A 17,562-nucleotide genomic window follows, 5' to 3' on the forward strand; every position below is an offset into this window, starting at 1 on the left:
GGTAGGTAGAGAAAGGGATAGAGAGAGAGAAATACAGTAGGTAGGGAGCGAGAGTATGTGTAGTTAGGGAGAGGGATAGAGAGAGAGAAAAGAGATAGCGAGAAATACAGTATATAGGTAGGGAGAAAGAGAGTAGGTTGGTAGGTAGAGGGAGAGAGAGAGAGAAAGAGAGAGAGAGAAATACAGTAGATAGGTAGGGAGAGAGAGAGAGAGTAGGTAGGTACGTAGGTAGATAGAGGGGGAGAGAGAAATACAGTAGATAGGTAGGGAGAGAGAGAGAGAGTAGGTAGGTACGTAGGTAGATAGAGGGGGGAGAGAGAAATACAGTATATAGGTAGGGAGAAAGAGAGTAGGTTGGTAGGTAGAGGGAGAGAGAGAGAGAAAGAGAGAGAGAGAAATACAGTAGATAGGTAGGGAGAGAGAGAGAGAGTAGGTAGGTACGTAGGTAGATAGAGGGGGGAGAGAGAAATACAGTAGATAGGGAGAGAGAGTGAGTAGGTAGGTAGGTAGGTAGGTAGGGGGAGAGAGAGAGAAAAAGATAGTAGGTAGGTAGGGAGAGAGAGAGAGAGTAGGTAGATAGGTAGATGTTTCCAGGTGTATTTATCCATGTGCTGGAGAAGGAAATCGCTGACAAACTGCAGCACCTAAGACTTTGTTTCTGCTGGCACAACACTTGATCAATCTAATTCTCACCAATCACTAACTAAAGAGCTTTCCGAAAGGGGAAAAAATAGGTTTTTGCACTCTGCCATCCTCCCCAAAACAGCCGTTGTTTTTTTTTAAGGCATGAATAGCCTTGGGGGGCTTGCAGAGTGCTTCTGGGGGTGGGGGTGGGGTATAAACAAGGAAACAACAGCCCGTTTTTTGTCAAAAGAATAGCATGCACAGCCTTATGGATGCTTATAGAGTGCTGCTGGGGGCTGGAGGGGCAAAAAATGGTGCATTTTTCGCTCATTTCTGCCCTCCCCAGCCCCCAGCTCTCTAAAAGCCTCCATAATGGTATGCACTGCCATTTTGGTGAAGAGGGCGTGGCTTCGGGAGGCAAAAAATGCTGTATTCAGTGTATAAGACACCCCCAGATTTTCAGCCTCTTTTTTGAGGAAAAAAGGTGCGTCTTACACTCTGAAAAATACGGTGTGACATGATGCAGTGTCCTTGGATCATGTGATCACTTTTTGTGATCTTCTGACAAGCAAAGTCAATGGAAAATCCACATTACAACCATGTTACTAACTTAACAACTGCAGTGATTCACTTAACAATTGTGACAAGAAAGGTCATAAAATGTGTCAAAATTCACTTAGCAAAAGAAATTTTGGTCTCAATTGTGATCATAAGTTGAAGAGTACCTGTAATGACAATCATACTGCACCAATGCAATCTGTTATTATTATTTTTTTAATATGGCTGAAAAAAAATACTGTATTTTTAATATCATTAAATCAGGCTTCCAGAATGGAACTTTTTGATATATTTATAGCTTTGGATTTGTTTATATTAAATAGTATTTCCAGATTTAAAAGTAACAGTTGGTGCTTCATAGTGAGTTATTGTTATTTTTGAGATGGCAAATCCACCGTCAAATGTTGCTCTAGCCAATGATTTATTTTGAGAAAAATAAATGGTTCTAATGACAGTATTTAGCTCTTTAGGTGCCTTTTTCAGATGATTCTTGCTAAGAATCATGTTTTGCGTTTGCAGTGATTGTTAATATAAGAAGTAATTTATATTCAGAAAACAAAAATAATTAAATGGCACGGGACCTAGTTACTTGCAGGATCGCATCCTCCCACATACATCCCTGCGGCCAATACGCTCACACAGGGAGGGACTTCTCCTGGTGCCGTCCACTAGGCAATGCCAGCGGGCGACACCGAGGAGTAGGGCCTTCTCTGTGATGGGCCCAACCCTCTGGAATGACCTCCCCCCCGACATTAGAACCACTTCTGACCTCCGCTCCTTCCGGCAAAAACTGAAGACCCACCTGTTCCGATTAGCAGGCCTGGCATGATTCAACTGTCCCTCCTGGCAAATGTATTATATCTGGTTATTTTAGGGGTTTTTTAATTTACTGTATTAGTTTTTAGGGGTTTGAATTTATTTTATATCTGCTTTGTACAGTTCTTTTAACTACATTTTAACCTCCTCCATGTCAATTGTCAACTGTACATATTTAATTTTATTGTATCTTGTTATATTTTGTATGAACTGTACACCGCCCCAAGTCCCTTTCGGGAGAGGGGGCGGTCTAGAAGCATTAATTATTATTATTATTATTATTATTATTATTATTATTATTATTATTATTATTATTATTATTATTATTATTATTATTATTAAAATTCCAACATTTAAAATGTATTCTCAATTATACAGGAACCACACGGATGGCTAGTGGACTTAGTGAATAGGGTAAGTAAATAAAAATACTGTTCACTATGTATCATGTGTACCTATATAGAAGTTTAATAGCTTTAAAAAAAAGAAACAAATTCTCACTGTAGAGAGCATATAAATCAGAGTAGAAAAAAGTTATTCTAACTTTTATCCAGGATATATGGAAAGAAATTTGTAGTTATATGCCAAAAACAATCTTATACAATGAATTTATTATCTGAGATAACTTAATATGATATTCAAGTGAGATAATAGAGTTTTCAGGAAGAAAGACATTTACGGAAGCAGCACTAATATTAGTTTTCATTATTTATGAAATATATGAGTTATCTTAGTTCTACCCTCTCTTGTTGAACTGATCCAGGAAGCCCTACTGTTTTCTTACAGGGAATAGCATGTAATAAATGTTACAGTATTCTACCTTTTTGACGGTAGACTGAGATTTATTTGTACTTATTTCATGATTATTTATTTGGTGATTGAAAGTTTATTTAAATTAGTATATATATTTGGGCATGTCTATGTACTTAAGTTTTTTTTCTACTTTCTGCCAATTTGGATTTTGCTTAGTTTGCAGAATTAGGAGGATTTTCTGCAATTCAGTCTAAACTTCATTCAGAAGACATTGAACTTGGGGTAAGTTAAATGTTATTTGGTTATACTAATTGTAGTTTATTGTAGCTAATGCCTCTGAGCTTTCTGGTGTTGTAGAAATAAAGGAATACCAGTTTTGGAAAAGGCAAATATAATTGTTGTGGTATCTTTACTATATGTTCAACTCTAAGTTGCTGGTGTAAAATTCTATGGTGCATTACCAGTGAATTGTATTTGTTATTTTATCAGATATGACTATATTGGTTATTAATTAGTTTATTTTAGACATGTTTAGATGTGTTTAACATGTTTACCACGTGTCTATTTGTGAAGCATTTATGTAGGGAGTATTCTCTGTTTGTTTTTAAATATTTCTTCTTCTAGGCAGTCTCTTCATTGGTTCAGCCTTTGGGAGTTTGTGCCGAGTATCTAAATTCTTCAGTGGTACAGGTAATTAATTTTTAATAATGATGCAGCAAATAGAGTTTGGATTTTCTTTCTTCTTAATAGTAATAGGATTATTACAGTTGTGTGGGGATAAATTCAGAACTGTGTAGAGATGATTTCAGTACTTTGTCCAATATTGACATAGGTACATTTATAATGAGTGATAGCCAAAACGAGCATAAGAGGAATGGGCTGTCTCTTATATGAATGGGAAGCATTTATACACACAGATTAGGATTATAATTTACTGATTTGCTGCAGTTTGCACTATGCTGACTCCCAGCCAATTTTTCCATCTAAAAGGATGGAAATATTATAGTATGAAGACTTACAAATATATAATTTCTATCTAAGATGCTAAGTTAATATTCCTTCATTTTACAGCCCATGTTGGATCCAGTCATTCATAATATGATTAAATACGTTCAAAACATTGAAGAGAAAGACCTGAAAGACAAGGTAGTCCTGGATTTCCTAAGTATAATTCAAAATTGTCATTGTAATTGTTAACTGAATAACTTTTATGCCTGTGTTATTTGAGCTTATTCTGAAACTTCTCTGGTGATTTTTGCCTTAGTGATGTCAGTTGCTCTGTATCTGGAACATTATTATATCTTCTTTGTATTTTTTTAATCAACGTTTCTTGGTGTTGCAAATTTCCACTCTTTACCAAATTCAATGATATAATCTCTGTTGGCAAAATGTGTTCCTGTGAAATGTATGGGCTGCTCATAATTTTTCTCTTTTCACAGAAGCTAGTCAGTATTCCTGAACTCTTGTCTGCCATCAAGCTCCTCTGTATGCGATTTCAGCCTGATTTAGTAACCGTAGTAGATGATCTACGGCTAGATATCCTGTTGCGTATGTTAAAATCACCTCATTTCAGTGCAAAAATGAATTCTCTGAAAGAAGTAAGTTTATTAAGCTAAAATCTTAAAATTGACCATAACTGGGTTACTATAGAGTGCTGGGATATTAGAGTAGTCTAGTTCTAGAGAACTAGAGATTTTTAGTTCACTCAGTAGTTAAAGAAAAGCAACAGCAGTTGGACACAGCTAACTAAATTTGGCTGATTTTTTTTTTTAAAGATAAGCTGAATTAGATTTAGTTAGTATTTCAGTGGGGGATTACCAGGACTGGGAAGATGAAACAATAAGATAATGGAAAATAGCTTCCATAATTATTGGCAAAAAAAATATGTATTAACATCTCAAGTCATAGAAAGTAGAGCTCAACTCAAGGGACCAGCTGTGTTTTTGTAGGTTATAAAGGCGTAATTTGGTTATTGGTTTTAGTTACAGAGTTTTCAGATAGTAAATTGATTCCTGTGTTGAGAAAAAAATTAACTCTGTTCTTTAACCCTCTGTATTACTCTGTTTGAGGCCCAGTGATAGGACATGTGACGGTTAAATATTATTATAAAAAGTAGAATGTCCTCAAATTGAGTTTTATTCCTGATGATTCTCTGTACATGTCTGCCTACTTTTATTATTGACTATCTGAAAGTGGTTTGTTCCTTTTTCTGGAATGTTTTTCGGCTTTCCAATATAGGTCTATAGCCCTGGTATTCTCCAATAGCATTCAATCCAAATGCTGTATTAACCAGTATTCATTTAAAAAACAACCTTCAAGCACATCCCTCTTTTTCCTCTGTTTGTCTTTCTTAAAGCAGATATACAAACATTTCATTACCCAGTGAAAAACTGAATAAGAAATTTGAGCAGCCACAATTTCTTGCCCTTTCCTCTGAATGTAAAAGGAAACTCCTCATTCCAGAAGAAAGCTCGTCCTTGCAGATTGCAAAAGACATATTCAAGTCCACTTCTGTTGAAACCTGAACCCCCCAGGAACAAGTACTTTGGGCGGCTGTGGCTTCATCGACACTTTAAATCAAGTGGAGATTTTTTTTGCAGACAGCATAAGTTGCCGTCTGTCATCCTACCTGTTTCCCTGCCAGAGATTGTAGCCTTAAGCTTCTTCCTTTTATAACATTGAAGGGCCAGTGGTCTTTTCTATTTAGGGCATAAAAGGATTGTAATTTATGGAGTTATTCTATCATTGTGCAGTTTAGATATTTGTTTAAAGTTAAAAGTCTGCTGCTTTTAGGTGAAAAAGTATTTGGATGTTTCAAGACCCGGTGTGTTATCTGGAAATCAGCTTTTCAATTAGCTAAGTGTTCCTCTCCATATATTTATCTATTCTGTCCTCTGAAAAGGGTGATTGAGTTTAGAATCTGCCCTGTACATGATAGGGTACCTGCAGTGAAAAAAGCAAAACCCATTTGGGAATCTTTATGATAGGAAGTTAAAATAAAGCTACGTTATAATGCCTTGATACAGATTTGTCGTGTGATTGCACTTTAAAGTTTAAATATTGCATAGTTTTATCTGTCCTTATTTTTAGGTAACAAAACTTATTGAAGATAGCACTTTATCCAAATCGGTAAAAAATGCAATAGATACAGATCGTTTACTAAACTGGCTGGTAGAAAACTCTGTCCTGTCCATTGCATTAGAAGGTATGTATACAAATGTCTCCTGACATTCTGACTGTTCAGTTAGAAGGTTTAATCATGTTTGGGATAATTGAAAAATAACTTCTGAGAGCATAAGGTTCAGGTGCTTTTCATTTCTCCCTCTTTTAGGGTAATCATACAAATGGTAGTCCCAAAAGTGCTTTTCCAAAAGGCAACATTTTGCTTCTTACCCAAGAAGCCTGAAGAAGCTGAAATCGGAACTGAAGAAGCTTCTTGGATGAGAAGTGGTGAAATGTTTTCAAGGAAAAAAACCAAGAAAAGCCACTTGCCTTTTGGAAAAGCACTTTTGGGACATCCATGACCTGGATGATTGAGAATTTCTATAGACATGCAAATAGTATTTACATTTTTTTGCTCAGATTTACTACAATTTATTGAATTATATGAACTATGGTTAATCTTAAACTTAACCATAGTTAATTCAAGCAAGCTAATATATTAAAGTTGCATTGTTTCCTTTATTCACAGTAAAGATTAATCATTGTTTACTTGGCTCTGAGTTACATAAAAGAGAGAGACAAATCTCAAATGAAAGAGAATAATTTCCGATTATTATTTTTATTTCATTTTCCAAGGACCTCAGGGCATGTGATAGTCAGATAGTGATGCCACCAGTGAGGGACAGAGCTGAATGTTGTCCTTTTATGTAAAAGAATTGATAGGAAATAAGTGTGTGAAACCCCACAGAGGCATGTTATATATATACTTTCAATGTTTTCTATTACAAGACAAATAAACAAACATGGGACAATTGAAGATGACAGCTCTGTATCCCCAAATATGAGTTTAACAGAATTTGTACAAAATGTTCATTTACTATGCTGGTTATGCATTGAGTAAGATAGGAAAAAATGCTAGGAAGCTAATGGTCTGTTTTATTGCATCTGTTGTCTAAATTGTCTATATTTCTGTGTCTAGGTAACATAGATCAAGCACAATATTGTGATCGTATCAAGGGAATTATTGAGCTATTGGGCAGCAAGCTGTCTCTAGACGAATTGACCAAAATTTGGCGAATACAGGTGAGGACTTTTAGCTGTTATTTTAAAGTTATATCCTGTTCTTGAAAAGCTTAGAAAGAATCTTCACATCTGTGTTTTCAGGAATAGTTGCACATCAGGAAATAAGGTTTGTTTTTTAAAAAATTATGTGAGAAAAAGAATTTTAGAAAACTAGGTATTTTACAACACAAATCTACAGTACATTAGGGAAACTACAATGATATTGCATTTACCAGTAAATATACGTTTTTCTTTATTTCTGGTACTCAAATCTTTTTTGTTTAATATAGAATTTAAAAGATTTGACTACTTGTCTTATATTACCATATTCAATGTCTGTCAGTGGCAATATATAAAAACCTCAGAAATTCACTAAGCCGTCAGCTAGAAATCCTGATTCAGTTATCATTATCCATGGAGTTTAAGGATTTTATTTCTGCAGTTGACATGAAGTGATATGGCGAGAGAGATGAGTACATAGAACTGGTATATATTATGTAAACATTAGGGATGGAAATTGCCCTTTATATATTTCAGATCAAGCTGCATCAGAGAGCAAGGAGTTATTGCATGATTGCATGCAATACCCTCACAAAGCTTGGAAACAGGAGGAAACTGATTGCAAATCCAATGCATAGAATTAGCACAAAAACAATTTAGGATTGCTGGCAGTGTATCAAATGTCAAGCAGCTTGTCAGCAAACATTAATGAACTCTTAGACACCATTTCGTGGCTGATGTTGGAATTTCCAAGGGTTTTAGTGCTGAATGGCTACAATTTTCATACCTTGGAAGGAGATAGAAATTGTCCGATATAGCTAAATCTAGAGACAAACTCTTTATCAGAGACTTATGGAGCGCCTTCTTCTGGGCAAGTGGATAATATATTCTACCAAAAAAAGAATGTTACCTCCTTTGTAAATCCAGCTGCTCATATTCTTCCTGGCCCCCAAGGGAACCTACAGTGGTTATAAAAAGTCTATACGTCCTGTCCATTGAGAGGAGGATGTCTTCTGTTTTGCAGTAGCCAGGTCTCTTTAACGTGATGTGTCCTTTTTCTCCCTTCTTCCCCTAATCCCAATTCCTTTGAAGTCAGGACAACCATCAACTGTGATAGAGAACATCCACACTATTATTGCAGCAGCTGCTGTGAAGTTCAGCTCAGATCAGCTAAGTCATCTTTTTATCCTTATTCAGAAGGTAAGGTTTGTTTTGGTTTAACTCTGTTATTACAGTTTAAAACATGAAACCTCACAATCTTGGAGCATAGAACAGACCAGATGAGATGTCAAATCAGGCCTAGCCTAGTTTTACTTTTTAGCAGTCCCAATAGATTTACAAAGTTACTTATATGTCTGACAAGTTTTTCTTAAATTGAATTCGTTAGAAGAAAACTATAGCATAATTAATTACTTAATTATAAATAGGCTTTTGAATGCAATTTTCAATGTAAATAAAAACCCTTCTTCTAAATTTCCAATTCAAAGTAGGCTACTCCTTTTAGTAGTTCATATTGTGCTCTTACTTAGGTCAAATACATTTTGCTGTTAAGTGTGCTCAGCTACAGACCTCGTAAAATTTTCGATGTGTTTTTAAAAATGAGATTTGTATGAGTGGAATTAAATTAAGCATACATTTCATTTCCAGTGTCTTTATATACTCTCAGATTTGTATTTGGTTAAATTAAGTGTTGGAAAAATGTGTTGGAATATGTTTTAGTTGGTTTTGTGTTTATCTATTTCCGCCCCTCCCTGTTGTTTTTTTTTTTTTTAGAGTTGGGAATGTGAGAGTGATAGAGTACGACAGAAACTCTTAAGCTTGATAGGACGTATTGGACGGGAAGCACGTGTAGAGGCAACCACTGGAAAGGCATGTAGAACAATTTTTTAAGGGAATGCACGTGGTTATAAGCTGCTTAAAGTCACCTCTAGGCAAGATGGGTGGCATATAAATTTAAGAAATATTTCTGCAACAGGCAGTGATAACTATGTGTATTGTTCTAGGTTCTTGAAGTTCTCTGGGACTTGGCTCATCTTCCAACACTACCTAGCAGCTTGATTCAGCAGGCTTTGGAGGAGCATTTGACAATCCTTAGTGATGCATATGCAGTAAAGGAGGCAATCAAAAGAAGCTATATCATCAAATGTATAGAAGATATTAAGAAGGTTGGTTTGTCTTTAGAATTGGCTTCAGAAATTTTTAAGATACATTTTCTTATTATCATACGTTCTAGCATTTTTTAAATTAATGTGATACAAACTACAAGAATTAGTTATCCTGTTACTTACCGTATTTATTCGAATATAACGCGCAAAATTTTCTACCAAAAAAAGAAATCAAAGTGTGGGTGCGCGTTATAAACGAGGGCTGGGGTGGGGTGGCAGTGGCGGCCGGTCCATTGAGGGCGCAGGCGAATTGTAAATTGTAAATTTCCGGACTGCAGCCTCGATCCCGGCCTCAGGCGGCGGCGCGCCGTGCTCAATAGTCGCAACTCAGCTGCCTGCCGCCTTTCCCCTCCTTTGTCTCCCAGCCGGGGCGGCCCGCCGCCAAGTTGCGACTATTGCCGCCGCTGCTGCCGCCGTTCACAGGACCCGCCTCTCACCCTCTTCCTCCAGTCGGCAGGAGGAAGAGGGTGAGAGGCGGGTCCTGTGAACGGCGGCAGCAGCGGCGGCAATAGTCATGGCCGCACGTGTTCAACAACGTTTTTTTGTCAATTACAATGCTTGGTGTGAAACAAAATTTTATACCGATTTATAATCGAAAATTAGGGGGTGCGCGTTATACACGTGTGCGCGTTATACTCGAATAAATACGGTATTTAGTACATTTTGAAGGCAGTAGAGAATAAAGGCTGATTAGGTGAGGTAAATCTCATGCCTTTGTTTCAAATTTATGTTTTTTATTTGTCAAAGTTTCAATTATTGGATTATAGCAAAGAAATTTTCAGCTAAATCCAAAACTTAAGCAAATTTAAACTTTTGGTATTTAAATAATTTCGATTTTAATAGTGAAAGACTTTTAAAGATCAAGTTTAGACAATTTTGGAAGTTTGTTTATAAGTTCAAAGCGTGTTAGGTTTTTTTTTCCTGATATAAATTAATTTTAATTATTTTGAGTGTGTTTTCTGTAGAAAAAAAGAAAGAAAATTGTGTTATACATTAAATATAAACTAATAAGAATTCAAAAGAGAAATATGCTTGGCGAACTATTAGTCGAAAATATTCTATTTTAATTATTTATATAATGTAATCTATCTGATGTCTGTTGTTGCTGTAGTTTTTAGTGGGAGTATAATTATGATTATTTTATACATTTATATCTCAGCTTTCCTTTGGGAGCTCAAGGTGTGTCACACAGAGGTTTTTCTTTATTCCATCCTCAATATTTCTCAACCTGAGTGAAAAGATAGTGCTTAGCTAAAAGTCACCTTGTGAGTTTCCATTAGAGTTAGGATTGGGATTTGATCTTAGGTGTCCCAGGTCATATTCCAGCATCTTTAGTTTCTTTGCCATTCCGGCTGGTTTCTCCACTGATGCAGTAATGTTTATAATAACCGTAAGATTTAGTATAATCTAGAAATATTTCACTAAATAAAAAACATAGTTTGAGTTTAGCCAACGCATAGCCAGCTTTGAAACACTATCATAAAAGTATCATCTCTACAGAAGCGATGCAAATGATTTCAGGTACAAGGCGCTGCAAGTACTAATTCGCACTTTGTTGCTGTTACTTTTTGTTTGTTTCAACTCAGTCTCAGGAAAAATTGACTTGCTTTCACAGTGTCAGCACTTCCTATAATTTATTTTAATCTTTAAGGGTATGTCATAATATCCTCTTTTAAACTGCTTTCCTTTCTGATGACTGTAACCTTGATTTTTTTTTTCAAGCCAGGGATTGCAACCCTTTGTCTGAATATGATATAAATCCTGATTGGCACCTCATACTATACACACAAACACACACACACACACATATCCTCTGCTCTTATCAGTATCTTGCTGTTCTTTGTCATTCCCCAAATTCCCAATGAAATTTAGCATTTGCAGTTATCACCATGAGCTCTTTCATTATTCTTGCATTGTCTGATCAGTGCACAAAAGGCCCATGGTTTTGCTGGGCACACAAGAAAAAATTATTGGGATAGTGACTTTATTTATTTATAAACTGTAATTGAGTCATACAGATTACAGCCATAAGTCATGCCAGTCATTAAGTGGATCATCATGTGACTGACCTCATTTTGCATTTTTGTGGCATTCATAAAGTGAACCCCATTAAACTAGCCCATTGACTGCAATGGCTACTTTTTGTCAGAAACCAGAAATAAATATTGGGTTCTGTCAAAAAAAAACTTCATAAATTGTCACATGACTGGAGCACTGCAAACGGCCATATCGGGAGGAAGGGCCATCAGAACTTTGAATCAGGGTTACAAGTACCTTTGGGGGATCCATTGTAATTTTGAATGATCACCAAATGACTGGCTATAATTCAAGTACTATTTATAATCTGATTATAAAAATAACTTGGATAACCTCTATTGATCCCTGAATCCTGTTGTTCTCTTCTGTCATCCTACCACTGTGTTTTATTTTTGGTACAGTAACTGGATTGCTAGCTGTAGTATACTAGAACAGCAGACCAGGATCAGAACTTTGCAGGGGGTTTCAAACTGGGGCAAAGTATGTTAAGGATATCCACTTGGGTATATTTATTCTGAATCCACTTCAGTTTCAACCAGGTCCACAACTCAGTTTCAGTATCTATGACTATCTCATCAGTGTTATATACAGATTTCTAGAAGATAAGTTGAAAAAAAATTCTTTTAAATCTAGGAAAAGTAAGTATAAATTGCAAAAGTAGCCTAAGATAGGAAACAGCTATGCTATGTATCCATAAATTTTGAGTATCTAACTTGTTGATATCTTTTATTAGTCATCCCAGCACAATAATCCACAGTTTGTGTGGGTGGTACCAGCTTTACGGCAACTTCATGAGATCACACGATCATTTATTAAACAAACTTACCAAAAGCAAGATAAGGTGAGTACTGTATATTTTTCATGCGCAAATGCACAGAAAGGTAGTTAAGGTGGAAAAATAAAAATGGGAAGCCTTAAACAGTTACTATACATGTTTATCAAGTTACATATTGTCACCTTGATAAATGTTCATTGGACCTTGACAACAAAATCAGGATTAGAAATAATTTGTATGTAATATTTGAATGTACATATTATCTTTCTGGAGAGACATTATGCAACCTACTTAGCAATGACAAAACAAGCAATTAAAAGCTAAAAATCTAAAAGAGTAAAGAAAAAATTAAATCATCTATGGGCTTTTGTTTATGGAAATATCATGTAACATCCAGTGTAAAACCAGATTAAACATTTAAAAAAAATAAACCAAGAAAAGTTCATCTAGTAGTGAAACAGTATGATAAGAACAAAGATTGCTTTACTAATTATGTTATAAATAAATACAAAACTTGTGACTATGTTTTTATGAATAATTTGTGCTAGTGTCACAATAAATTGAATTATTACATTAAGCAAGATTCACTTTACATTACTGAAATTTAATGAATAAATTATGTTTATTTTAGAAATGAAGTATTTTGTTCACAGTTAAGAAAAATGAAACTGTTCAACATATATTGGAAATACTTGATAGTTTATTCCAGGAGAATGTAGGGGATAAAAACTGTATAATCTTATACCTCTATAGCATTTGTGGTCAGAGATGCATACATTCCACTTATTTAAAACCTTATTGTATATACTATGACACCTTATTTAACAGAAGGTTTTTTAAAATATTTTTGTCAAGAGCATTATTCAAGACTTGAAGAAAAACTTTGAGATAGTGAAACTGGTAACAGGAAGCTTAATAGCTTGCCACAGATTGGCTGCCTCGGTAGCAGGTGCTGGAGGCCTGTCAGGAGCAACATTGGTGGATGGCCGGTACACCTATCGGGAGGTAAGCAAACAATGGTTTATTAAACCTGAAACCATTGAGAAAAGACTTAAATACAACTGAGATCCTTAAAAAGGAAAAATATATGCACCTAAATAATGTAAAAGAGTCTCTTTAAAAAATATTCAATGTAACTCAAGTATATTATTTTTCTCTTTCTAGTACTTAGAAGCACACCTCAAATTTCTGGCATTTTTTCTTCAAGAAGCCACCCTTTATTTAGGATGGAATCGGGCTCGGGAAATCTGGGAATGCCTTGTAACGGGCCAAGATGTTTGTGAGCTAGATCGAGAGGTAAGATCCTGCAAATGGTAGGCAAGCAATTCATGTAAAAATGCAAGGTTGTTCAGAATAGTCCCTGTACTCTTGATTACCTATATTACGGCATCCAATTTTTATTCATTTGTAAGCTCAACTATGTAGCTACCCTGCTGAACTGATTCAAGTTACGAAAATAGAAACAGTTGTTTTTTTTAAAGGAAATATAAAATAAACATAAAGCTAAGCAGAATAAATATCAATAAATAAACCTTACTGGGTCTTTATGCATACACAAAACCTACTTTGAATAATAGGCATTTACTGACTAAATTCTGGCTCATGAAATAAGCAACAATGTATTTTCCTATTAAAGTAAGGAAAGTTATGAAATTATGTGTTTCTTTCACAGATGTGCTTTGAATGGTTTACAAAAGGACAGCATGACCTTGAAGGTGACGTGCAGCAGCAGCTTTTTAAAGAAAAAATTCTTAAATTGGAGTCCTATGAAATCACTATGAATGGTATGGAAGTATTTTTGCCTTTTGGGATTTCAGAATAATCCTGAACGTTTGTCAGGCACTTTGGGATAAAACTAGTGAATTTTCTGATACTGTAAATTGTGTTAGGTTCAGAGAAATCCTTAGGGAGTCGAGTAGGTAGGAAGTACTTTCCCGTTACTCCTCTATCTGCCAATCACTCTTTAAATAATACTTTTGCATTCCGGGCATGGATAATGTCATATGCAGCCCTGGAGGCTGAGAAAAGGAGATATCCAAATTGGCCAGAGATACCTACTCTAGTGGAATGCACTTACATTTCATTTCCAGGCCCTGTAACTCTCCTCATTGACCAGGGCCCCCCAAGTCTTAAAAGAGGTGTTTCAGGAGAAGAGGTGGGAAACTGATCTCCATTTCCTAGCCCTTTTTATCTTTTGTAGTTCTCTGGATTCAATCTAGTGAATGATTTTTTTAGGGGTGCGTGGAGGGGGGGGATTAAATCTAAACAATATTGACCAATTGTCAGTTTGCCTGAAAGCAGCTGTTTCATATAGCCAATATTTGTGCTGTGTACTTAAATAAAAATAGTGGGATTCCTTTACACCGTTCATTTTTAAAAACAGGTTTTGGTTTGTTTAAGACCTTTTTTGAAAATGTGAATCTTTGTGATCATCGATTAAAACGACAAGGAACTCAATTGGTAAGCACCTTTCTATAATCATATACTGTATACCATTCACATTTCACAGGCAAAATAGTATAAATGGGGGGGAAATGATGGTTAGATGCTGGTTCTTTTAGGATTAGGAGTATAGATTTGCCCTAAATTTAAATCTAAAACTAAACAATAGGGCAGATCTAAACCTTTAATCCATTATTGGTTTACTTTTATGTCAATTCACTTGAATTTTATCAATTCTGTTAACTCAACTTGGTATTTAATTTGTATATGTTGCCAGAATGCAATTGACTTATACTCAGAAACTATTTTAAAATAATAAAAATAGCTTTGCTATGTTAATATATCATATTAAACTATAATGTAGTCTGGTTTTCTCTTGGAATAAACTCAACATAAGTATCATAGAATAAATTGCAGTTTGTACCATTTACTTTCATAAAACTGTGTGCTAAGCCATTGTTGTAATTTGGCTTATAAAGATAACTGTGGTTTTGCATGATATATTACAGGAATGCATGGTGGATTTGTGGTTTCTTTGGTTTTCTAGTTAGGTTTTTATCTCCTTCCAAAGCCTTTAACTTGGTCCTTGGAAATACAAGGGAAGAGTAGCTAAGAAAGAAATTAAAAGAAAAAGAGATTGGTCAAACAAACATGGGTTGCAGTATATTAATGTTTGCTCATTTATGAGATTGAGTTTGTTATTTTTAATTTGTTCAGTGTGACCCATGACCCACAGCATATTTAAGGTGTCAGTAACACTGTTTACAAGTTTTGTAAATTTGATTATTTCAATGTTATCTGTAACATATTATCTGCTCCAAGTACTGACTTTTGTTTCTGCAGCAAGTAGAAAAACTGGAATTAATAGGAATGGATTTTATTTGGAAAATTGCAATGGAGTCACCAGATGAAGAAATAGCTAATGAAGCTATCCAGTTAATAATAAACTATAGTTACATTAATTTAAATCCACGATTGAAAAAGGTAATTTCTGAATTTATTTCATGTACAATGGGTAAAGCTGTATGATAGCAATAGAACTTAGACTTATATACCACTTTACAGTGCTTTACAGCCCTCTCTAAGCAGTTTACAGAGTTAGCATCTTGCCGCCAACAATGTGGATCCTCATTTTACCCACCTCGGAAGGGTGGAGGGATGAGTCAGCCTTGACCTTGGTGAGATTTGAACTGCCAAATTGCAGGCAGCAGAAGTAGCCTGCAGTACTGCACTCTAGTCACAGTGCCACCTTGATTCATGGTACATATATGAGGCCAGGGTTTGGGGTTTTTTTCTGTTTTCTTTACTGTTTGTTTTGTGAGAGGGAGATAAGAGGCGAAAAGATAAGGCTATATTCTGTAGCTTATTTCTGTTTCTAGCCTCAGGATGGCAGCAGTGGTTAGAATACATAATTGTAGGCTATCTCTGCCCACAGTCTGGAGTCTGAGCGTGACGGGCTCAAGGTTGACTCAACCTTCCATTTTTTTGAGGTTGGTGAAATGAGGACCCAGGTTGTTGGGGGCAATATGCTCACATTGCAAACATACTGAGAGAGTGCTATAAGGTACCAGGGGCGGTATCTAAGTGGTATTGCTAGTTTTAATCATGTAATCAGGGGATTTCATATACTTTAAGGTGTTCAGGGTATAAGTGGGCAGCACATTGCCCACCACTTCTCTAATGTTTTGGAATAAACAAATTTAAAGGAGATTTGGTCTTCCTTGATTGTCTCAATAAAAGGAAAGTTGCAAGAGAAAAGAGTTCTTAATTAGCACTCTATTAATTCTAGTGTTTATTTAAGCTTCTTGGCCTTATAAAAGGTTTCCTCTTGCAAAGTTTGTTGTTTGAAGAAAGAAGGCATTGATTAGGTATGCATTTGTCAGATACATCATTGGTAAATTTCTGAGAGTTTGGCTTGGGAGGAAGTGTTTGCTGATCCATGCTGCTTTGATCATTTTCACTAGCTCTTCCTGTGAGCTGACAAACTCCAGATGGTTTTGTCTTCTTTAGCATTTCACCCAAATCATTCCTTGGAAAATATGCTAAACTTATTGTTGATGGAGTCATTCATAGCATGTTTGCTGAATTCATAGAAAGAATTAGCAGGAATAAGCAGAGAAATATGTGCTATTTTTATATTGTTGCGTTGTGTAAATATGCCCAAAAATAACATTTAACCAGTAACATTTACAATTTTTTGATTCTTATAAATTTACTTTGGATGCCATTTTTGGAACAAAATAGAAAATTTGACCCAAGATTTCAAGTAAACTATAAACAATATATATACTGTATATTAACAGGCATTTAGCAATCTGATATGCTCCGTAACACAATGAATACAATGAACTATTAGTTGTCACATCCTAGAAGTGGGACACAAAGAAAGAAAAAAGAATGGAAATTGTTGCTCATTGTTATGCTAGCAAATTATTAGGTTAGGATGGTCTGAATTACACCAAATATAAAAATGCAAGTTTATTAAGCAATTATTTTTCTTTTTCTCAATCTTACTCATGTTTACATTTAGCAATTCATGTTTTAAAGAATGCTGTGTTCTCTATATATATTTAACTGCTTGTTCTTTATTATTTTCAGGATTCTGTGTCACTCCATAAGAAATTTATTGCTGATTGTTATTCAAGATTAGAAGTAAGGATTCACTTTCTAAAATAAATATCTCTTCTTTATTTCCTGTTTTATTTTATTCTTGTATGATTCTAAAGTCATAATCAAATGCTCCATAAAGTTCTTGAATTTTCAATAAATTGATGAGTTGTAAAAGTGGTTTCCAGACAAAATTGCTCTACCTGTTAACTACAGTGTCAATAAATATTGACACCAAAATTTAAGTATCGACTTATATCTCCTTGTTTTACCAATGTGGCCTCAGTGGTTGCCGTCATCTAACTAGCCTTGACTTTAGTTCAGCAATAATGTTTTTCATTGTAGGCAGCCAGTTCAGCTCTTGGTGGTCCAACGCTGACCCATGCTGTTACCAGAGCTACCAAAATGCTGACAGCAACTGCAATGCCAACTGTGGCAACATCAGTACAATCTCCATACAGGTAAGCTTATGCTTCCACAATACCACGTCATATGAACATGTTATCCATGTTCCTTTTCAATTCTCAGGACTTACATACAAAAGATTTAGAAATGACTTGT

General features: G+C 35.3%; 1 protein-coding gene across 3 annotated transcripts in view; it reads left to right on the forward strand.

Moving 5' to 3' along the window:
* USP24 (ubiquitin specific peptidase 24) overlaps positions 1–17,562 on the forward strand; it is a 77,527-nt gene that overhangs the window by 16,563 nt on the left and 43,402 nt on the right. For all 3 annotated transcript variants that reach the window (XM_081949605.1, XM_081949603.1, XM_081949604.1), the window contains exons 6-23: positions 2,377–2,412; positions 2,968–3,033; positions 3,376–3,441; positions 3,823–3,897; positions 4,191–4,349; positions 5,842–5,956; positions 6,893–6,996; positions 8,068–8,175; positions 8,749–8,844; positions 8,979–9,140; positions 11,911–12,018; positions 12,808–12,957; positions 13,117–13,248; positions 13,625–13,736; positions 14,336–14,412; positions 15,238–15,378; positions 16,993–17,046; positions 17,347–17,462. In XM_081949605.1, coding sequence (XP_081805731.1) covers positions 2,377–2,412; positions 2,968–3,033; positions 3,376–3,441; positions 3,823–3,897; positions 4,191–4,349; positions 5,842–5,956; positions 6,893–6,996; positions 8,068–8,175; positions 8,749–8,844; positions 8,979–9,140; positions 11,911–12,018; positions 12,808–12,957; positions 13,117–13,248; positions 13,625–13,736; positions 14,336–14,412; positions 15,238–15,378; positions 16,993–17,046; positions 17,347–17,462 — 1,877 coding nt within the window. The remainder of the gene's footprint in view (positions 1–2,376; positions 2,413–2,967; positions 3,034–3,375; positions 3,442–3,822; positions 3,898–4,190; positions 4,350–5,841; positions 5,957–6,892; positions 6,997–8,067; positions 8,176–8,748; positions 8,845–8,978; positions 9,141–11,910; positions 12,019–12,807; positions 12,958–13,116; positions 13,249–13,624; positions 13,737–14,335; positions 14,413–15,237; positions 15,379–16,992; positions 17,047–17,346; positions 17,463–17,562) is intronic.

This window comes from Natrix helvetica, assembly GCF_964273705.1.
Source record: "Natrix helvetica genome assembly, chromosome: 3".
Classification (NCBI taxonomy): Eukaryota; Metazoa; Chordata; class Lepidosauria; order Squamata; family Natricidae; genus Natrix; species Natrix helvetica.